This window comes from Rhinatrema bivittatum, chromosome 4, assembly GCF_901001135.1.
Source record: "Rhinatrema bivittatum chromosome 4, aRhiBiv1.1, whole genome shotgun sequence".
Taxonomy (NCBI): domain Eukaryota; kingdom Metazoa; phylum Chordata; class Amphibia; order Gymnophiona; family Rhinatrematidae; genus Rhinatrema; species Rhinatrema bivittatum.
In genome coordinates, this window is record NC_042618.1 from 198,457,856 (window position 1) to 198,480,657 (window position 22,802).

The 22,802-nt window shown below is 44.0% G+C and overlaps 1 protein-coding gene and 1 long non-coding RNA gene across 2 annotated transcripts in view; one reads left to right on the top strand and one right to left on the bottom strand.

Moving 5' to 3' along the window:
* The window catches only part of TEX264 (testis expressed 264, ER-phagy receptor), a 378,292-nt gene extending 371,132 nt beyond the window's left edge, over window positions 1–7,160 (bottom strand). The window contains exon 1 of the mRNA XM_029599523.1: window positions 6,416–7,160. Within this exon, the coding sequence (XP_029455383.1) occupies window positions 6,416–6,673 (258 nt within the window). The 5' untranslated portion in view covers window positions 6,674–7,160. The remainder of the gene's footprint in view (window positions 1–6,415) is intronic.
* An 888-nt stretch (window positions 7,161–8,048) lies between these two features.
* On the top strand, window positions 8,049–14,856 carry LOC115090431. The gene is made up of 2 exons (XR_003856395.1): window positions 8,049–8,249; window positions 14,643–14,856. It is a non-coding gene; the product is annotated as an uncharacterized LOC115090431 (long non-coding RNA).
* The last annotated feature ends 7,946 nt before the right edge of the window (window positions 14,857–22,802 follow it).

Here is a 22,802-nt window from a genome sequence, read left to right on the forward strand (position 1 = left end):
CATCTCATTCTCTAGCTAGACTTTTCTATAATTTAGTATTGATCATACGAGTGTCTGGCATCATCTGGATTTATTATTTTGAGTATTGTTATAACCAACAGTCATAATCAGTGGAAAAGTCATTTTTTTCTCTGATTTTAACATTGAAATTCACAAGAAAAAATTAAAACAAAAAAAAAATTAAAATGAAGGTTCCTACCTATTGTGAGCATAAGAAATGTCATGCTAGATCTGACCAAGGTCCAAAAAACCTGGCCAATAATGTTTTTATGTTTTGTTTTTAATTATTATAGCTTGGCAACTGGTTGAAAAGACAGAACACAGAGAGCAGGACTAAACGGGCAGCTTTCTAGAAGAAGAAAGGTCATTAGTGGAGTATCCCAGAAATCTGTACTGGGACTTATGCTGTTTAACATGTTAATAATTGAATGGAAAAGGGAATGAGCAAGGTAACCAAATTTGCAGATGACAAAATTATTCAGAGTTATAAAACCGCAGTGGATTGTGAGAAATTGGACCTTGTGAGAATAGAAAACTGGGCAGTTGAATGGCAAATATGGTTTAATGTGAACAAGTGCAAAGTAATGCATTTACCCCCAAATACATGTAACATAAAGCTGGGTTTATAGCCCACAACAGGTTCCTTATTAGGAATCACCACCTAGGAAAAAAGGCATCGGAACCAACATAGACAATACATTAAAATCCTCAGCTCAGTGTGCAGCAGCAGTTCATAAAGCACATAAAATGTTATGAATTATTTGGAAAGGAAGAGAGATCAAAACGGAGTATATCAGAATGCCTCTGTATCAATGCATAGTGTGACAACACCTTGAATACCGTGTGCAGTTCTGGTCAACACATTTCAAAAAAAGACATAGCAGAACAAGAAAAGGTGAGGGGACAAAAATTATAAAGGATATGGAACAACTTCCTTATGTAGAAAGGCTAAACATGTTAGGGTGCTATAGCTTGGAAAAGAGATGACAGAGGGGATATGACATAAGAGCATAAGGACTGGCAAGTTATATGTAAAAAAAAAAAAAAAGTAATTAAGCAAGCTAAGAGAAAATTTGAAAAGAAGCTTGCCATAAAGGTAAAACACAAGTGATAAAAGCGTTTTCAAATACATTCAAAGCAAAAAGCCTATGAAGGAGTTAGATGACCTGCTAAATAATCAAGGGGCAAAAAGGTGGTGAGGGAGGACAAGAAAATAGCAGAAAAATTAAATGACTTCTTTGCCTCTATCTACTGAGGAGGATGTCAGGACCATACCCACATGGGAACCTTTTTTTTTTTTTTTTATAGAGATGATTCTGAGCAACTAGATGAAATTACTTTGAAACGGAAGGACATCAATAACTCAGATTTACAGACTAAAGAATAACAAATCACCAGGACTGGATGGTACTCACCCCAGAGTTCTGAAGGAACTAAAAAATGAAATTACAGACCTGTTTCTGGTGATTTGCAACCTATCATTTAAAAACCGCCACAGTACAAGACTGGAGAGTGGTCAATGTGATGCCAGTTTTTAAAAAGGGCTCCAGGGGTATTTGGGAAACTATAGACAGTGAGCCTGACATCATTGTTGGGCAAAAAGGTAGAGGCTATTATTAAAAACAAAATTACTGATGACATAAATAGACATGGTATAACGAAGGAGAGTCATTTATTAGATTTTTTGAGGTTATACATAAATATGTGAATAAAGGTGAGCCAGATGATATTCACTTAGAAGTAGATTTTAAAAGGAGCGCGTGCGGCGTACATGTGCACGCGTTACCTGGCGCGCGCACATGCATGCTTAGCGCACATGTATGCTTAGCGCACATGTATCTTATAAAATCCGGGGTCGGCGCGCGCGCCGAGCCGTGCAGCCTGCCTCCGTTCCCTCCGAGGCCGCTCCGAAATCGGAGCAGCCTAGGAGGGAACTTTCCTTCCGTGTCCCCCCACCTTCCCCTCCCTTCCCCTATCTACCACACCCCCCAGCCCTACCTAAATCCCGCCCCCTACCTTTGTTGGGCAAGTTACGCCTGCTTGAAGCAGGCATAACTTGCGCGCACCGCCCCGGCATCCCCCGGCACAGGCCGCAGTGCCGGGGGACTCGGACCGCCCTCCTGGCCCGCCCCCGAACAGTCACCATGCCCCCGGGCACGCCCCCTGGACACGCCCCCTCCCGCCCCTTTTAGGAAGTCCCGGGACTTACGCGCGTCCCGGGGCTTTGCGCGCGCCGGCGGCCTATGCAAAATAGGCGCACCGGCGCACAGGGGTTTTAAAATCTACCCCATAGTGTATATGGATTTTCAGAAGGCATTTGACAAAGTCCCTCATGAGAGACTCCTCATTAAATTGGGAAGTCAAGAAGATCAGAGACAATGTCTTATTGTAGATTGGTAACTTGATAAAAGACAGGTGAGTTTTCCAAATAGAGAAAGATTGCAAGTGGAGTACCCTAGGGGTCTGTATTGGGATCTGTGCTATTTAGCATATTCATAAATGATCTGGAGAAAAAGGAATGATGATTGAGGTTACCAAATTTGCAGAGGATGCAAAATCATTTCAAGATATTAAAAAACAGCAACGAACTGCAGAAGGGCCTTGTGAGACTAGGCATCTAAACAGCAGATACAATTTAATGTGGACAACTGCACAGTAACGCACGTAGAGAAAAATACCACCAACTACAGGTACATGATGCTGAGTTCTGCGATAGGAGTCACCACCCAGGAAAGGACCTCAGAATAAATACCTTGAATCTTTAACTCAGTGTGTGGAGTAATCAAAAGGCAAATAGAACATTAGGAATTATTTGGAAAGAAATCCAAAATTAAACTGAGATTATAATGCCCTACTAGCAATCCATGATTCAATCGCACTTTTGAGTTGAGAATCTGATCACCCTGTCTCAAAAAAGACATAGCAGATATAGCAAAGGTACAGAGTAGGGCAACAAAAATGATAAAGGGAATAGAAAAAGCTCCCTTATGGAGAAAGGCTAAACAAATTAGGGCTCTTTAGACATGCTTGGAACAGATAGTGGTTGGAACAGGGTTGAAAGATCAGGTGAAAGACCTTAAAAGATGGGAACTGGTGTTGGTTAAAATATGGAAAGTTACATACTCTTCTTACATAGTGGTGGAGAACTGGAGTGGAAGAAAACTGGGTAGACTGGATGTACTAGTTGCTTATTATTGGTGCCTACTGTGTTACCATACTAACAACACAGAAAAAGATGGCAGATGAGGATCTTAAACTCATCCAGTTTAAAAACATAAAAGGTATGTCATGCTGAGTCAGACTTAGGTCCATCGAGCCCAGCATCCTGTTTCCGACAGTAGCCAATTCGGGTCACAAATACCCTGCAGATCTCAAAAGGTAGATCTGTTTCTTGTTGCTCACTCCCAGGGATAGAATGGCTTTCACGATTTCACCTGACTAATAATTGTTTATAGACCTTTCCTCTAGGAACACGTCCAAATCTCTGTTAAACTTCACTATGAAAGTCACCTTAACTATGTCCTCTGACAACAGATTCCACAGTTTAATTGTGTGCTGAGTGAAAAAGTACTTCCTACATTTTGTTTTAAACCTGCTGGTTGTTGGTTTCATGGCATATCCTCTTATTTTAGTGTTATTTGCAAGGATAAATAACCATCCTTTTATTTACCTATTTCACCCCACTCACGATTTGATAAAAACTTAAGAACATAAGAAATGCCATCCCAGGTTAGACCAAGGTCCACTGAGCCCAGCACCCTGTCGTGGCCAGTCCAGGTCACATATACCCAACAGATCCCAATAGTTGATCTATTTCTTGTAGGTCACTCCTAGAGAGAAGTGCTGGCTTTAAGTCTATTTTCCTAATTGTTTATGGGTTTTTCCTTCAGGAATTTGTCCAATCCACTATATTGCTCTTGCCCATGCCTTGTGGCAATAGATTCCATAACTTTATTGTGTGCTGAGTGAAAAAATATATTTCCCACAATTTGTTTGACCCGACCATTGAGACGGTATAGTCCACAGAAAAGCCCACCTGATGCAGGTTCCAAAACGTTGACAACCTCGGCAATTTGGCGGCTTCCGCAAAGAAATTTAAGCGGTTCCATCAGCCAAGAATATGTCTGGGCTATAAACAAAAGTGGTCGATTAAGATAAGTAATTGTTTGTCGGGACTACAATTTCACTACTTGCCAGTACAAGAAACAAGTTTTTGTTTGTTCTAACTATGGAGTCGGGTGGCACAGTATAAAACTGTTGAAGTTTATTTTCAATCGTGACCACCAGAGACCATATAGGTTCTGAGTTCAAGTCCAACACCTTGGAGTTGCAGTGCAACTAACACATCATGTGGTTGCATGTTTCAATACAAAATTTTTTTTTTTTTTTTTAGAAAAATAAAAAACACAAAGGAAGATAATAGACCGGTGATTGTTCCAACTCGGCGAAAAGTTTCTGCTCATTGTCAGAATCATATGCCGGTGCTGAGGTCTAATCTTCTGTTTTATAAAGATTCAATAAAGGAAGAAAATAACTGAAAAGATGAAAAAATGATAAAAAAATATATATGAGTTGGCAATTTTAACATCAGTTAAATAAAGAAAGAGATTTTAATTGTAAGTTGCAATTTCGAAATTGAAGGACTTATTTTTGTGCCAATATAAGAAATATTAACTAGTGGATTTTCTTGGGTTTTCAATTGTATACTAGTTAATCCCTGATTTTTTCTTCATTAAATCTAATAATTACTAATTTTATGGAATATCCCCTAGTCCTAGTGTTATTTGAAAGGTTAAATAACCGTTCCCTATTTACCACCTCATCATGATTTTATAAATTTCAATATCATCCCCTCTTGGGGGTAATTTTCAAAAGGAGTTACAATAGCAATTACATTTATGCACGTAACAATTTTCAAAAGCCATATACTTGAGTAAAGTGCACTTATGCGAGTTAATCCTATGGACAATTCAATGGCATATATTGCAGCAATTTTCAAAAGCCCACTTACTCAAGTAAAGTGCATTTACTCGAATAAAACCCAGTTTTACTCGAGTAAATGCTTTTTAAAATCAGGCCCTTATAGTACTATCCTCTCCACCACTTCCAGCAGTAAGCTTTTACAGGCCTTGTAGAATGATTAATATTACCTTTCTGCTACATATTAGAATGGCCATAACCCCGCTCTATTGCTTTCTCCCCTTACTATTATGTAGTGGAATAATCCTTTACTCTTCCTGCACACTCCCACCACACCCCCACCACCCAAGGTAGTAAATGGTTATTCACAGCCCCTACTCCTTAGTATCATACAGTGGATGGTCATTCCCCCCCAGTAACATGATCTTTCATGCCTTAACTGTGCTAGTTCTGTACAGCGGATCACACCTTCATTCCTACACCACTGCTTCCACCTAACTGAAGGTGCTTCATTCCCTGCTTAGTTGCTTAATGATTTGAAATCTGTTATTAAACCTAATTTGGTTTCATACTAGCAGACTCACAGCAAGGATCACAAAAAGATTTACATCCCATCCTTAATTAAACAAATACTTGAGCTATAACTAAAAATGTCTGCAGATATAGTTGTGGCAAAACACATTATTGGTCACTTCACTCAGTGGTACCATATGAGAACAAGGACCCATACGTGTATGAAAAGAACACAAATCCTGAACACTGTCACTTGGGTGACAGAAGAAAACCAATTTTGCTCATCTATCAATGTTTTAATATTGCACAACAAGCTTTCACAGTGTCAATGAAAATACCAGACAGCTCAGCACCCTGCAATCTTTACTGGGAGATGAGGCTTTTTATTCTGGGTTTGTGGGTTGGTTTTTTTTAAATATCTATTGCATGGTTTTTAAAACTTTTCATTTATTATAATTTTTTTCTATGTTTTAAGTCATACATTTGTTGATTCCACACGTGGTACAGCAGCAGATTTATTTATCTAACTACCTTAAATATTTTTCACCTTGTGCTTGACCTGCAATATAGCCCCCCCTCTATATTAGCGCTTCCCTCAGTGAAGTCAACAGCATTTTTTATGGTCCTTCACTAACAGGACAGTTACTACCCTTATCAAAAGGTTACTACCTTATCAAAAAGTTACTACCCTTATCAAAATAAAAATAAATAAAAATAAATAAAAAATAAAAGGTATGGGGATAACCCACATGTGGCAGTAGTTACTATCATAACCAACTTGCTGGATGGACTAAATGGACCATTTGGGTCTTTCCCGTCATTGAAAGCATGAGAGCAGAGAGGACAAGAAATCAAGTGGAAAGTTCAAACTTTGTCATATTGGGGGGGGGGTCCTGCGCATGCGTATCGGTATACCAGGTGGACAGGACTGTGCAGCGTACCCCCCCCCCCCCCGGACGCACCCTGTGGCCCCGCTCCTTACCGTGTACGGGTTGTCGTAGTATACTCCGAGGGACGGGAGCTTCGGGGCTATGCTGCAGCTCTCCGTGAACAGGTTCCCGCAGTCAGCATAGGGCCCCAACCGGAATTTGTAGGCCACCGTGATGCTACGCATGGGGGGTGCGCCTGCCCGGACCACCACCTCGGCGAAGAGGCCCGAGTAGGCTGCAAAGCCGAGCAGCGTGAGCAGCAGCAGCACGACCAGCACGGCCGTCAGCCCAATCAGCACCCAGTCCGACATGGGCACCACAGAAGCGGGTCAGAAGGATGAGAAGGCGGGCCGGGCCTGTCACGGCGACGCAGTTAACATGGGCTTGAGCAGCCGTGAGTAAGGGAGAGGATTAGCAAAGGCAGGTGGGGGTGGGGGAAAAAAGGGGAGTTAGGTAACCGATAGCAGCTGCAGCAATTTGAATGCTGTCATGCTATTGGTCAGTAGTTAAACAAAGGGCTGGAGCAGAGCTTAGAACGGCAGTTGGGAATTCAACAGCAAGCAGAGGACAGGTTTTTGCTTTGCTGCGCTGGGGATTTTCCAACTGTCATTTTCGCGGTCTTTTAGTCGGTTTTTTAGCAAAACGAAGAGTTTAGGGTGAACCGGAGGCAGCAGGTGGAGCTTCATCCCGTTCCTCAGCGAGGTGGTCGCGGGCTGGCGGGGGGACGGTCTCTACAGTTCACTGCTGGCCTCATTTGGTAAGTGACTGTCGGTCTGGACCCCAGCCGGCTTCGCCTCCGCAGGCTGATGTTCCCTCCCTCCCCCCCTATTCCCCCGTGCCCTGTTGTCCGTCCCCCCCCCACGGATTCGGTTGGAGGCGGCTCAGAACCTGCTGTTTTCCTCCCCCCCTGTTTCCTCCCCTCCCCCGGGCAGGGCCCAGCCCCTGTGGGACAGCCTCGTGTCAGCGCTCCTACTGCTTGCGGCTTCCCCAGCTTTGTGCCTGTTTTTCGCCTCGGCTGGGCCCATGCAGCATTTTGTGAAGGTGGCAGGCAGTTATGGGGTTATTGGGAAAGAACCTGTTGGTGTCGGGTTACAGAGTGATTTACTGTTAAATGTGAATCCCCTTAGGGCTGGGAAACAGAGAGAGCGTGCCTGCTCTAGTGTCAGTAAACCCCCCCCCCATTCTCTGGATGACGTCTGCCTGCTAGGTCTCCTGTTGTGACGGGATATTCTTTTCAGGGCAGTGTTTAGAGGAGATGCTGGATCTGGCAAGCAGCAGAGTAAGGAGCGAGCCGGTGGATGCTTCCCAGAGCGAGTTCCCAGTAGGGGAGGATGGGCCTGATAGCAGTCTTCCCGGTCAGCCAGTTGCCCCTTTGGTGCCCGTCAGTGCCAGCGCCGAGGATTCAGCTGCCTCTATTGCAAATATCCCAGGTCGCATGGCTAATGCAGGAGTTGTTAATTTTCAGCAGGTGCGGGGGTGGAGGGAGAGGTGTGGAAGGTATAGGAGGTTGGCCCTCAGAATTAGGAGCATCTTTAGGCAATCAGATTGACCAGGATGTTGCAAATACAAGGGTGCCCCCTTGCGGTCAAGCAAAAGGGACTCCTTTACAAAAGGGACTCCTTTACAAACGATCCCTTTGCATTTAGGAGCAAAAAACGGGGATGTGGTGGCGGGGGGGGGGGGGGGGGGGGTTGTTTTGTTTTGCAGATGAAGACGAGGATGCGGTGCCTGGACCTTCCAGTCGTGAGGCCGGGAGGGGGTTGGCTACGTCAGCGCAAGCCTTTACTGCTCAGAGAGCTCAGAAAGGCATGAAGAGGAATGTCGCGGATGACAGGAGTGGCATGGCATCGGGAACACAAGGCAGCAGTGTTTTGGGAGCTGAGCAAGGTAAGACTTCAATAGATAGTGCTCGGGAGAGTAAGAAAGATAATACGAGGGGAAGGAGGTCGCATCCTAGTAGTAGTTTAAGCTCTTCTACGTTTTCCTCGAGTACTAGCGAGAAAGGGCCAGGTCAGCATACGGCTTTATCTGTAGGGCCAGGTTTGTTATGGGTCATACGGCTTTAGCTTCTTAATGGAGTTTGGGAGCAGGTGCTTACCCGGTTAGTTCAGAGGATTAATAAAAAAAAAAAAATGTTGTTAATATTTGAATTGTTAGAGGGAAGAATAGGGGGAGGAAAACATCTTTAAAAAGCTAAAGGGAAGAATAAAAAGGTAGTGCGGGCCCAAATAAATTTACTTGGAATGTAGTCAATTGGGTACGGGGTTTTTTGCGTAGCAAGTGTTAGTCATTTTGATCTTACTCAGTACGGAGCTCTTCTGTCCTACGCCGATAGTATTCTAGGAATTTTTAAGGATTATGAGGGTTGGGCATGGCTCCTGTAAGAGAAATGTTCTGGGATAAAATGGCTGGGAAGAAATTTATGTCATGGGGTTCTTAGGACATTCATCTATGGTTAACTCAGATGATTTACAACGGTACCAATTTCAGTAAAAGTGGGACAGGGAGTTCTGGCTTTAGTGCTAGTTCTGGTACTTTATCCTCCTGTATCGGTAAGAATACTTCCTTTTGTGGTCTCGGAACTTTTCGCACAATCGAGTCCGGTACGAAAGGTACAGGAAGCGAGTCCGGCATCTGGTGGAGGTGTACTAAGCTCACTGGCCTGTTTCCTGAATGTACATTCAGGTACGCATGTGCCACTGGCGGGGGTGTGGGGTGCATTCGGCTGCCTGATGTCAGCAAGGTCAAAGTGCCAATGTTATCAATAGCGCTAAGTGAAGCTTCATGGTATAGCAAGGCTGACTCTCCCATAGTTTTTTGCAGCGTTAGTTGATGGTTTGAAATCGTACCCCAGCAGAGATTTATTTATTTATTTTTAATTTTTATATACCGGAATTCCTGTATACAATACAAATCAGTCCGGTTTACATTAAACAATAAGATACCCTGGATGGGATGTTCCACCCTGGGCTTATTACAAGAAACATAGAACCATAATAGTTAACAATTGATATTAAACAGAGCGTGTGTTCAACTTTTTACAATGAACTTTAGTAGCAACAACCGGGCTACAAAACATTATACCAGAATATAATATTATACCAGAATATAATGAAAGGATCTGAAGGATCTGAGAGTCAGGAGGAGGAGCTTAGTTACACTCTGGTAATTGGAAAGCCTGCCTAAAGAGCCAGGTTTTTAACCTTTTCTTGAACTCTGGTAGACTGGGTTCGAGGCGTAGGTCTGGTGGGAGATCATTCCATTGATGGGGTCCCGCAGATGAGAGTGCTCTTTTTCTTAGTGTTGATTTAACTGGAGCTGCGACTAGTGTGCCTTTGTAGGCATTTCTGATGGGTCTGGAGGATAAATGTGGACGAAGTGGAGTTAGTAGAGATAAAGGTGCGATATTATTAATGGCTTTATGAATTATTGTTAAGGTTTTATATAGGATTCTCTGTTTGATGGGTAGCCAGTGGAGACTGCTCAAGATGGGGGTGATATGGTCTCTTCTATTCGTGTTAGTTAAGATTCTGGCTGCGGCATTTTGTACCATCTGTAGGGGTCTGATGCTGTTGTAGGGGAGGCCAAGTAGGATTGAGTTGCAGTAATCTAGTTTAGAAAAAATAATGGATTGTAGGACGAGGCGGAAGTCATTAAAGTGAAGGAGTGGTTTTAGTTTCTTTAGAACTTGAAGTTTAAAGAAGCAGTCCTTGGTGGTTGTATTTATGAATTTTTTCAGGTTAAGTTGGGTGTCAAACCATGCTCCTAGATTCCTGACGTCTGTAGAGAGATTCTTGTTTAAAGATGTGGAATGTGCAAGGCTAGGTGTAGCTTGTGCCATGCTTGTTATGTGGGTGTTTGGGTTCTGTGAAATAAGAAGCATCTCTGTTTTGCTGGAGTTTAGAATCAGGTTCAGGTTGGAAAGTAGTTGTTTAATTGGTTGTAGACAGTTTTCCCAGAAGGTGAAGGTTTTTTGGATTGATTCTGTGATGGGGATGAGGATCTGGATGTCATCTGCATAGAGGTAATGAGTGAGCTTGAGTTGTGAAAGCAGATGGCAGAGGGGGAGGAGGTAAATGTTGAACAGGGTGGGAGAGAGGGATGAACCTTGTGGAACGCCTTGGTCTGATAGGATGGGGTCAGATTCCTTGTTGTTTATTCTGACCTTGTAAAACCTGTTTGATAGGAATGACTTGAACCAACTTAGGGCTGTGCCTTTTATTCCTATGTTTGATAGTTGGTCTAGGAGTTGTGAGTGATTTACCGTGTCAAACGCTGAGGATAAGTCTAAGAGAACCAATAAGAATGACTGTTTTTTTCTCAAGGTTCAAAAGTATTGTGTCTGTGAGAGAAAGCAACAGGGACTCTGTGCTTAGTGATTTACGAAAACCGTATTGTGCAGGGGAAAGAATGTTGTGTTCCTCGAGATAATCGGAAAGTTGTTTATTTACAGCTTTTTCCATCAATTTGGAGATCAGTGGCAGGTTTGCAATGGGTCTGAAGTTAGATGGGTCCGTGGGTGAAGCAGTAGGTTTTTTCAGTAGTGGTTTGAGGATTGCTAGTTTTAACTGGTTAGGAACTGTGCCTAGGGCTAAGGAGGTATTAATGATATCCGCAATGGGTTTAGCAACTGTGCTTCGGATGGCAGTGAGTAAATTAGTAGGAAGTGGGTCTGAGGGATGTGCAGAAGGTTTAATTTTTTAAGTAAGTTTTCGATCTCCATGGCGGATGTGGGCTCGAGTGACTCTAGACTAGCATTCTGGGAGAGTTGATATGTGCTTGGAGGTGTTGGTAGAGTGTGATGGGTTGTAATAGAGCGAATAAGGTTGGAGATTTTTGTCTTGAAGTAGGTGGCTAATTCGTTGGCCTTGCTGAGTGCTTGTTGGTCTGGAATGGATGGGGGCATAGGTTTGGTGAGGGAAGCGACATAAGAGAATAGAGCTTTAGAGTCAAAGATGAAATTATGAATTCTTTTTGCGTAGAAGTCCTTCTTTGTTTTGTGAATGGCGTTTCTGTAGGTGTTAAGTGTAGCTTTGTAGTCCAGTTTAGAGGTGGATGAGGGATTGTTTCTCCAGTTTTGTTCTTTGTTACGTAGTTTTTGTTTTAGGGCTTTGAGATCCGGGGTGAACCACGGTTTTCTGTTGTCTCTTGCTGGTTGGATTAATTTTGAGGAGGTTGGGCAGAGTTGATCTGCTATTTTGTTTGTGAGTTTGATCCATGAGGTGGTGGCTGTGTTAGCGTCTGAAAGGTCTAGTTGTTTGAGGTCTTTGGAGCATTGTTCATTGAGTATGTCCAGTGGGCATGGTTTCCTGAAATGAATGGTGGTTTTGGAGATGTTTGGAGGAGTTGTGTTTTTCATTTTGAGGGATGTAGCGATGATTTGGTGATCTGACCAGGGGACTGGTGTGCAGGTGGGATTGGAATGGATGGAAAAGCTGTCGTTGATAAATATGAGGTCTAATGTATGACCTGCTTTATGTGTGGGCCCGCTGATTATTTGTGAGAAACCAAGGTGACCAAGGGAGGTAAGTAGGATTTCACAGTTAGAGGATTGAGGGATGGAGTCTACATGTATGTTGAAGTCTCCCAGTATGATGGTTGGCTTGTCTGAATTGCAGTGTTTGGCTATAATTTCTATTAAAGGGGAGGGGTTAGCCTCTAGAGTTCCTGGTGTGGCGTAGATGAGAAATATTTGTAGATGTTGAGATTTGAATATGGAGCATTCAAGTTTTGAGGTGGAGTATGATTGTTGTAGGGTAATGCCCAGTTGTTTTTTTGCAGCAAGTAGAGTTCCTCCTCCTTTTTTTTTTTCCTGGTCTAGGTATTGAGAAGATGTCGAAGTATTGTGTAGGTAGTTGATTTGTTAATGATATATCCGTTGGTTTTAACCAGGTTTCTGTTATTGCACATATGTCTGGGTTGTTGTCAATGAGGTAATCATTGAGTAGGTGCATTTTTTTGGAGAGTGACTGAGCATTAAATAAGGTTAAAGTGAATAACGAGAGGCCTAGCAGTTGTGTTAAGGGAGATGTCATGATGGAGATGAGTCTTTGTTGTCTGGGTATCTGGATGGGTCTGGTAGATTGTTGTTTCTGGGTTTTCTCTTGATTGTGGGGATATGGAGGCAGTGCATTTTTTGTATGTTGTATATATGGTGTAATGAAGAGGGGTAGGTCTGTAACAGAGTACGTTCTGAGTGGGAGGTCTTATCCGTTGGGAAGGGAGGTCACTCTGGCTGCACTCGGGCCGCACGAAGGGGCTCACAAAGGGGCAGGCCCCTTTGTCGCGCTCCTTCGGCGCGCTCCTTCGGCGCGCGGCGCCTGGCTGAAGTTTTTTTAAATTCCCTCTGGGCTGGCTCCTATTGGAGGGTGGGCGGGGCTTCCGATCGCGGCGTTCTCGGCGCGTTTTTATGTTAAGTTGGGCAGCTGTTGTGTGATCTGCCTTGTTGCTTAAGACGCTGTGCTGTCGGCGCAGAGACTGCCTGGTGGGGAGTGTTTAATTTCCTTACCTTCCCCCGGCGGGGCTCGGCGCCGAATGCGCAGGCTTTCCCCGATGGCAACCGCAGCGAGAGAGAGGAGATGGCGCCTGGCTGAAGGTTTTTTAAATTCCCTCTGGGCTGGCTCCTATTGGAGGGTGGGCGGGGCTTCCGATCGCGGCGTTCTCGGCGCGTTTTTATGTTAAGTTGGGCAGCTGTTGTGTGATCTGCCTTGTTGCTTAAGACGCTGTGCTGTCGGCGCAGAGACTGCCTGGTGGGGAGTGTTTAATTTCCTTACCTTCCCCCGGCGGGGCTCGGCGCCGAATGCGCAGGCTTTCCCCGATGGCAACCGCAGCCATCAACCAGAGATGCTGTTGATATGTTGTATGAGAGATTTTGATGCGGTTTATATATCCGTTATGAAGGTCCCGGGGTAAAGGGGGGAGGGCTGGGAATTTTAAATCCGTTTAGCGGATGGCCGAGGTCGCATGAGATAAAATACAGGTGGAACTTCAGTGTGGAGGGGTAGTTGAGACGTTTCCTTGTAAACCTTTCAAGCATATGCACGTATCACCATTAGCAGTAATTAAAAAAAAAAAAACACGCCGGGAAAATTTAAGTTCATTTTTACTTTGTCATACCCTGAGGGATCTTCAGTTAATGATTTCATCCCTAAACAGGCGGGATCAGTCAAGTAGGCAGCATTCGATGAAGCCATTGGCTTGGTCCATAAGGCAGGTCCTGGGGCCTTGTTAGCTGAAGCTGATATTGAATCAGCTTTTCGGTTATTACTAATTCACCTCTGGGGGGAGTATTCATTCGCAGGTTGCATGACAGTACATCAGGACTTCGTGCTGGTCGCCATTTTATTAGGATTACACAAGTAGGCAAGGAAGAATAGCAATATGGGAGATTTTTAAATTCTTTTAATGGCATTTGTTGGATGCAGGAGAATGAGATTGCTAACATAGACTTGGAATTGTATTCTGATGCAGCAGGTGCAACTGGGTTCAGTGTGTATTTTAGGGGTAAGTGGTGTGCAGCGCAGGGGCCAATGTAATGGGTTTCGGATGGTTTAGTATCAAAATATACTTTCTTGGAGCTTTTTCCTGTCATCGTTGCTTTAACTATATGGGGCAAGGAACTGTCTAACAAGAATGTAGTTTGGGTGTGACAATAGGTGCGTGGTTCAAGTAGACAATATGCCAACAGCAAAGTGTCCGAGAGTTTCTGCCTTGTTAAGAGAACTGGTGATGTTATGTTTAACATTGAATGTACCCATAAGGGCTAGACATGTTCCAGGGAATTTGAATATGATGGCTGGTGCTCTTTCGCGTTTTAAGTGGGATGTCTTCAAGGCCAAAGCTCCTCATGCCAGTGTGTTGGGAGAGAGCATACCGGAACAGCTTTGGCATCTTGGCACGAAGAAACGTTGAATTTGATCGGACAATCCCTGGCTCTAGCTGCATGGAGATCATATTTAACAGGCAGAGGATTAGGGTCTTGTTTTTTGGCTTCTTTGGGATGGAATGGGGGAGAAGCTGATGAAAGAGCGGTGGTTCAGTTTAGTCTGTGCGGTTGTTGGTTTGGGGTGGGCAGCGGGGCAATATTCGGCACATTCATTTAGGATCGGCGCAGCAACGACAGCTGCTGAATTGGGGCGGTCTGCCCAGAGAATTCAAGCGCTGAGACGAGGGAAGTCGGAGGTTATCATTGTTGTGTAAGGAAATAGCTTTCCTTGGAATATGGGAATACGATGTTCTGCTTGAAAATAATTAAAAAAAATAATAAATTTTGTTTTGCAGACATAACAAGGGTGGCGTGGATCTGTGAATGTGCTTGGTCGTGGGCCATTCTGTTGCATCGTGCTCTGCGAAGGGCGGGGAAGAGGCCTTATGGCGAACACCAGAATCTGAATCATAAAGAATGGATTGTTTGCCGGTTCGGCAACGGGGGAATGCGTTGGGGGAATCTGCTTACCTTTCTCCAGAATAAAATGATAAGATGGGGAATCCTGAAGATTGTTATCATTCATCTGGGAGGTAATGATATTGGTAAATTCACATGTCGCGAATTAGTAGCGATCATACGCAAAGGAGCCTTTATGGCGACAGGGTGTTAAACAATAACTTGCATAGGCAAGTCGGTAAATGGTTAGTTCAACCGGGTGGTTTTTTGGGTCATTTTTGGGTCAGACACACATGGTCATGGGAAACCTTAGGGGGTTTGTCTTGGGAGATGGGGTTCATCTTTCCGACGTGGGCATTGATTTATTTTAATAATGCTCTGGAGGCCGACTTCAAGCAGCAGCTTTTAGGTTACTTGGCCGCTTGGCTACTATCCTGAATTACATGCATAATACTAAAGTTGGATGGTCTGATGGTATTTCTTCACGGAGAGGGTGGTGGATGCCTGGAATGCCCTTCCGGAGGATGTGGTGAAGACCAGAACTGTGAAGGACTTCAAAGGGGCGTGGGATAAACACTGTGGATCCATAAAGTCAAGAGGCCGCCAATGAAGAGTGGGTGACTCGCCAGAATGATGGCTACTGCCTGGAACCAATACCCTTATTAAATAAACCTACACATGCTTACTGTGACTCCAACATCGCTCTAAGCTTCAACAGCAAGAGGAAATGTGGAAAAAAGGATTCACACTCACAAAGAGGGGAGTAGCTGGCTTGTTACGGCGGTTACTACCCCAAATCAAATAAGCCTGATACTTCACTTTCAATGCGTATACAGCATAGTTCTCTGCTTCAATGGCAGGGGAGAAGAAAAGAGGGTTCGCACTCACAAAGCGGGGAGTAGCTGGCTTGTTACGGCGGTTACTACCCCAAACCAAATGTGCCTGATACTTCACGTTCGATGCATATCCAGCATGGCTCTCTGCTTCAATAGCATGGGAGAAGAAAAACAACCAATAAGGGCTGTATAACATAGTCTGGGTAAAACAAATAAGCATGGGTGTAGCTTGCTTATTGCGGCGGCTACTACCCCAAACTAATCAAGCTAGATATTTCACTTGGATGCAACTCCATCACTGCTCTCTACATTAAAGGTGGGGGAGGAAGGGAAATAGAACCAAGAGCTAAGAGAAACAGATAAGTATGAGAGAAAAAATGTGTGAAGCTTGCTGGGCAGACTGGATGGGCCGTTTGGTCTTCTTCTGCCGTCATTTCTATGTTTCTATATATGATGTAATAATTCGTATTAAACACTCCACGGAGCCTTTATGGCGAAAGGGTGTTAAACAATAACTTGAATAGACAAGTCGGTAAATGGTTAGTTCAACCAGGTGGTTTTTTGGGGTCTTTTTTGGGTCAGACACACATGGTCAGGGGAAACCTTAGGGGGTTTTTCTTGGGAGATGGGGTTCATCTTTCTGACATGGGCATTGATTTATTTTAATAATGCTCTGGAGGAAGGTTTCAAGCAGCAGCTTTTAGGTTAATTGGCCGCAGTGGGGGAACAAAGGCAAATATTTTGCCTTTGTTTGTGGCGGAAAAACCCGAGCCATATGTTTAATGTATTATTTGGAATTGTAAAGGACATTGGAGGGGGGGGGGGCGGAAATGCTCGTGTAGTTTGGGGCTGCTACACGGGAAGGCCTCTGTCATATCCCCCCCTCAGCTGTCTCTTCTCCAAGCTGAATAGCCCTACCTCTTCAGCCTTTCCTCATAGGGGAGCTATTCCTTCCCCTTTATCATTTTGATCGCCCTCCTCTGTACCTTCTTCATCGCAACTATATCTTTTTGAGATACGGCGACCAGAATTGTACATAGTATTCAAGGTGTGGTCTCACCATAGAGCGATACAGAGGCATTATGACATTTTCCGTTTTATTAACCATTCCCTTCTTAATAATTCCTAACATTGTTTGCTTTTTTGACTGCTGCAGCACACTGAGCTGATGATTTCAAAGTATTATCCACTATGATGCCTAGATCTTTTTCCTGGGTGGTAGTTCCTAATATGGAACCTAACATCGTGTAACAACAGCAAGGGTTATTTTTCCCTATGTGCAACGCCTTGCACTTGTCCACATTAAATTTCATCTGCCATTTGGACGCCCAATCTTCCAGTCTTGCAAGGTCCTCCTGTAATGTATCACAATTGGCTTGTGATTTAACTACTCTGAATAATTTTGTATCTTCCGCAAATGTGATAACCTCACTCGTTGTATTCCTTTCCAGACCATTTATATATATATATTGAAAAGCACCGGTCCAAGTACAGATCCCTGAGGCACTTCACTGTTTACCCTTTTCCACTGAGAAAATTGACCATTTAATCCTACTCTGTTTCCTGTTGTTTAACCAGTTTGTAATCCACGAAAGGACATCGCCTCCTATCCCATGACTTTTTAGTTTTCTTAGAAGCCTCTCAGGGACTTTCTCAAACGCCTTCTGAAAATCCAAATATACTACATCTACCGGTTCACCTTTATGCACATGATCTTTAGAACAGTTTCCACTATTTTTCCCGGCACTGAAGTCAGGCTCACTGGTCTATAGTTACTCAGATCACACCTGGAGCCCTTTTTAAATATTAGGGTTACATTGGCCACCCTCCAGTCTTCAGGTACAATGGATGAGTTTAATGATAGGTTACAAATTTTAACTAATAGATCAGAAATTTCATTTTTTAGTTCTTTTAGTACTCTAGGATGCATACCATCCAGTCCAGATGATTTGCTACTCTTTAGTTGTCAATCTGGCCTACTACATCTTCCAGGTTCACAGTGATTTGGTTCAGTTCGTCTGACTCATCACCCCTGAAAGCCATCTCCGGAACTGGTATCTCCCCAACATCCTCATTAGTAAACACGGAAGCAAAGAATTCATTTAGTCTTTCTACAATGGCCTTATCTTCCCTAAGAGCCCCTTTAATCCCTCGGTCATCTAATGGTCCAACTGACTCCCTCACAGGTTTCTTGCTTCGGATATATTTTTAAAAGTTTTTATTATGAGTTTTTGCCTCTATGGCCAACTTCATTTCAAATTCTCTCTTCGCCTGTCTTATCAATGTTTTACACTTAACTTGACAATGCTTATGTTTATCCTATTTTCTTCAGATAGATCCTTGTTTCAAGTTTTGAAGGATGTTTTTTTGGCTAAAATAGACTCTTTCACCTCACCTTTTAACCATGATGGTAATCGTTTTGCTTTCCTTCCACTTTTCTTAATGCATGGAATACATCTGGACTGCGCCTCTAGGATTGTATTTTTAAACAACGTCCATGCCTATTGAACACTTTTAACCTTTGCAGCTGCACCTTTCAGTTTTTTTCTATTTTCCTCATTTTATCAGTTTCCCTTTTGAAAGTTTAGTGTTAGAGCTGTAGATTTACTTATTGTCCCCCTTCCAGTTATTAGTTTAAATTTAATCATGTTATGATCACTATTGCCAAGTGGCCCCACCACCGTTACCTCTCTCACCAAATCCTGCGTTCCACTAAGAATTAAATCTAAATTCCCTGTACGTACCAGGATCAGTCCAGACCGTGGGTTATGTTCCCTGTCCAGCAGATGGAGTCAGAACAGAATTTTGGGAGAGGTTCTATATGACCTCATCACCCTGGACTCTAACTTCAGTATCGTTCTGACTCCAGCAGATGTGAGCAGGGAACCCAGAGTTCCCCACTGTGGTAGCTTAGTTTTTTTCTCTAGGCTCTTTTCTTTTGAAGTTTTTAGGGATCAAGTAAAGAGTGTTGATAAAATTTAGAGAAGCTTTTTTAGCACTGTTAGTACTCTGGTTTAAAAAAAAAAAAAAAATTTCCTTCACCGGAGCTTGCTGACAGGCCTGCCTTCTCTCCTTCTTTACATTCTCTTCCCTCTCTGAGGTGTTAGAACTGGGGTAAGTGTGTTTTTAATTTTTCCTCAGGTAGGCATTTTACTTCGAAGCTTCATTGGGGTGTACGCTGGTGGTGCCAGCCCCTCCCCCCCCCTCACTGCTAACAGACGTTATTGCTTACCCGCGGCCCCGCAACGTTTCAATTCCCCGGGGCCGCCAGCTACCGAGAGGGACTATTCCTCGGTGGTTTCTTCAGGTTAGCAGAGACAGCTGGTTTTTTTGAGCACAGGCTCTTGCGCGAGGGAATTTTTTGCCGCGCTTGCAGTCAATTTCTTTTTCCCCTCACCTGGTCAGATGCTGCGTTCCGCGGTTTGCGTTTCCTGCGGCAGGCAGGAAGAAGCTCTATTTTCTGAGGGAAAGTGCTCAGGCTGCCTTTCCAAAGGGGAAGCCAGCCCTCCAGCGGGGGACGTTAGCGGCGGTTCAGACCACACAGCAAGGAAGCGGCAAGCCCCGTTCCCGCTGAGCGTGGGAACGGCGGCCATTTTGCAATCCAACTCTGAGGCGGAAATGTCTGAGGACGACTCCCCCTTTACTTCAGCGCCGCTTCCAAGGATATCTTTGAATACATTTGAAACTGGACACCGGGAGGGGGAACCCCCGGGGGTCTCTACCGGGGGACTATCTTCTTTTTCACCCGAATTTATTGTCCTAATGCACAAAGCTTTTCTGCAATACCAGAATGCACCACTGGATCTCCCAGGACCCACGCCCCCCAAGTTGGTACGTTTATCAGCTCCTCTGGGGGGACCTTCCTCTCAAACTACAGCTCAACCTTCGGGTAGCAATCCTGAACCCTCCAAGAACAATTTACTGCCTCCTAGACCCCTAGTAGATCAAGGAGGGACCCCTTTGGGGGATACTTCGGGGGATGATCCCACCTTAGCAGCTCCAATGGAAGGAGATGACCCAAGGGTTCTCCGCATCTTTCAACCTGAAGAATTGGAGGATCTTATTCCTCACATTTTGAGAGAAATGGACATCGACCCTCCTCCAGAACCGGTCGGTACAGATCCTAATGTCAAAAAGGGGGACCCTCTGTTAGCGGGGCTTCGGCCCCTAGCTAAGGCTTTTCCTACTCATCCTTCTTTTCTCCAGCTCATTTCCCGGGAGTGGGATACCCCTGAGGCGACCCTCAGGGTCAGCAGGGCTATGGAGAAGCTGTATCCCCTTCCACAAGATTTTCTGGATATCCTAAAAGTTCCTGCTGTGGATTCAGCGGTTTCGGCGGTTACAAAACATACTACCATCCCTGTCACGGGTGGAACCGCCTTGAAAGACTCTCAAGATAGAAAACTAGAAGTGTACCTCAAGAGAGTTTTTGAGGTTTCAGCATTGGGGATGCGGGCAGCTATTTGTAGCGCCTTGGCTCAGAGAGTGGGTCTAAGATGGGTACAACAACTTCTCACTTCGCAGGTATTGCCAGAAGCCGAAGGTCAACAGGCGGACCGACTGGAAGCCGTACTAGCTTATGGAGCAGATGCTTTTTATGACCTCCTCAGGGTCCTTGCCCGCTCCATGGTGGCGGCGGTTTCGGCTCGGCGTCTCCTGTGGCTTAGGAACTGGTCAGCGGATGCCTCTTCTAAGACGCGCCTAGGGTCTCTTCCATTCAAGGGAAGATTCCTTTTCGGTGAGGATCTGGACCAAATTATTAAGTCCCTCAACGAGAATGCTGTTCACAAACTCCCCGAAGATCGTCCAAGGACTTCGAGGTCCTTCTATTCCTCAGCTAGGTATACTGCCAGAAATCAGCGGAAGACCCGAGTTACGCATCAGCAAACTCCTCGTAATCCGTCATATCGTTCAGGTTCTTGGAACCGGTCCTTTCGTGGGCGCCGTTCCGTTAGGGGGGGACAGGGACGGAGCTCAGCTACTTCCACCTCCCTCAAGACTACACAATGATGCCAGGCGGACCCACGATCCGATTCCCAAAGTGGGGGGCCGGATTGCCTTTTTTTACGAGGAGTGGGTCCAGCTGACATCCGGCTGCGAGGGGAAAGGGCCGGTACCTTTCGCCGCCGCGATTGGAGGAACTGCACCCGCTACCTCGTCCACGCCGGGACCGAGGGCCTCGGAGCCACCCCGAGTCTCCCCCGGGAGGCAACGTCCCTGCCGCGGTTCGGCCGGACCGAGGTCTTTCCCACCGGGGGGCCCCGGTAGGCGCCCCGGGAAGCTCAACTCGGGGGCGAGCTGAAAACGTCCCCGAAGGAGCGCGGGGCTCAATACACGGTAGTAGAGAAAGGAATCTAGAAAAAAAGGAAACAAAAAAGAGAAAAATTAAAGTAGTCTTGGAAAGCACGCTTGAACCAGCGTGTAGGCACTCCAAACTGCTTTGGAGACGGAAATTACTGAATCGCTGCGCTTCCTGTGGGGATATATACGCCCCCGTGCTGACGTCAGATCCGTCTCCAACTGCTAGCACGCGGATACTATCCCATTTGTTCTGAGTCCATCTGACTACACGCCAGGAAATATAAAAATTAAGTATCTAATAACAGTTATAAAAAGACAGAATAGTCAATATCAGCATTTAGATCATACGGACTCAAAGTGTTAAAATCATAAATATATTTCTGTTCTAACTATAGTCTATCAAGATTACCCCCTCCAACTAAGAACAGGTTTTTGGATCACACAAAATTTGTAACCGTTGAACTTATGTTTGTGCTCAACTGAGTGTTCTACCAATGGTTTAGATGTGATTGATCTATTAATGTTGCTTTTATGCTCAATGATCAGTTTCTTAAATTCTCTACTCGTTTTACCAATATATATCTTGCTGCATGGGCAAATTGCTGCATAAATAACCCCTTTGGTATTGCAATTCGTGAAAGTTTTAAATTTAAAAATTCTTTGTTGCCCAGGTATTCTGAGGGGATCTGATCTAATGTTCACATTGTAGACAGAGCATCGACCAGAAGGGTAATGGCCTGGGGGTCTTATGTCTCAGACTGGCTTATGTGGCAATGCTGACCGTGCAATCAAATTTTTTAAATGTTTTCATTTGTTTGCTACAAGTAACTCTTTATCTGTGAAAATGGATAGTACTTGTAATACTGGCCAATATTTTATCAAGATGGATATAATGCTATGTGACATCTGAGTATAAGTAATTGGACATACGATACGGTTCATAGGTTTTTTCTCTTTTTTTCTTCAGAAGGTCTGATCTGACATGTTTGGATACTCTTGTAAACCCGCTTTCTATATGTTTAGTCGGGTGTGGTGGGGGGAGAAGTTGTTTGGTAGGGGAGTGGTGAGGAGTGGGGGGCTGGGAAGGTAAAGTCAGGGGTACTGTGGAATCTCTGTTTCATTTCTTTGGCTCTCATGTGGAAGGTAGATTCATCTGTACACAGTCTTCTTAACCTTAAAAACTGCGAATGTGGTAAATGTTTTGGCAGTGAGTTGTTATGGCAACTCATAGTGTAACAACTTATTTGTGTCGGTTGGCTTCTTGTACAAATCAGTACTAAAAGAACTTCCTTTAAAACTGATTAAAATATCTAAAAACGCAATAATTGTATTATTAAAATTCATAGTGAATCTTAAATTGCTATCCAATGTATTAAGCCAATTAAAAAACCTTTCTAAAGATGCTACATCACCATCCCACAATAAAAAAATCATCGATATACCTTTTCCACAATAAAATATTTTTCTTAAAATCGTTGTCCATTAAAAACTCTCTCTCAAACTTTGCCACGTATAAATTAGTTGATGCCATAGCTACCCCCTTTGATCTGTTTAAAAATTTTTTTGAAGCTAAAAAATTTTTTTGTTAAAGCAATTTCCGCCAAGTCAGTTATTAGATACTTCATTTTTATATTATACATGGCTATATACGTTTTATGTTTTTAGTTCTGTTGTATTTTTAAGCACACATTTTTTAGAAAAAGATTTTATTGCTTTTAATTTCATAGACCCATTTTTACTGGTTTTTAGGCATATAGAAGCAAAATTAGAAGAAAAAATTACACAGTTCTGTTCTATCCCTAATGAACATTTAATTTTTTATCAATATTCAGACAGGCTCCACCCATACACAAAGTATGGCTTTCACGTTGTTACATTTATAGACTTAGGAACTTTATATCGACATATTTCAAGGAACAA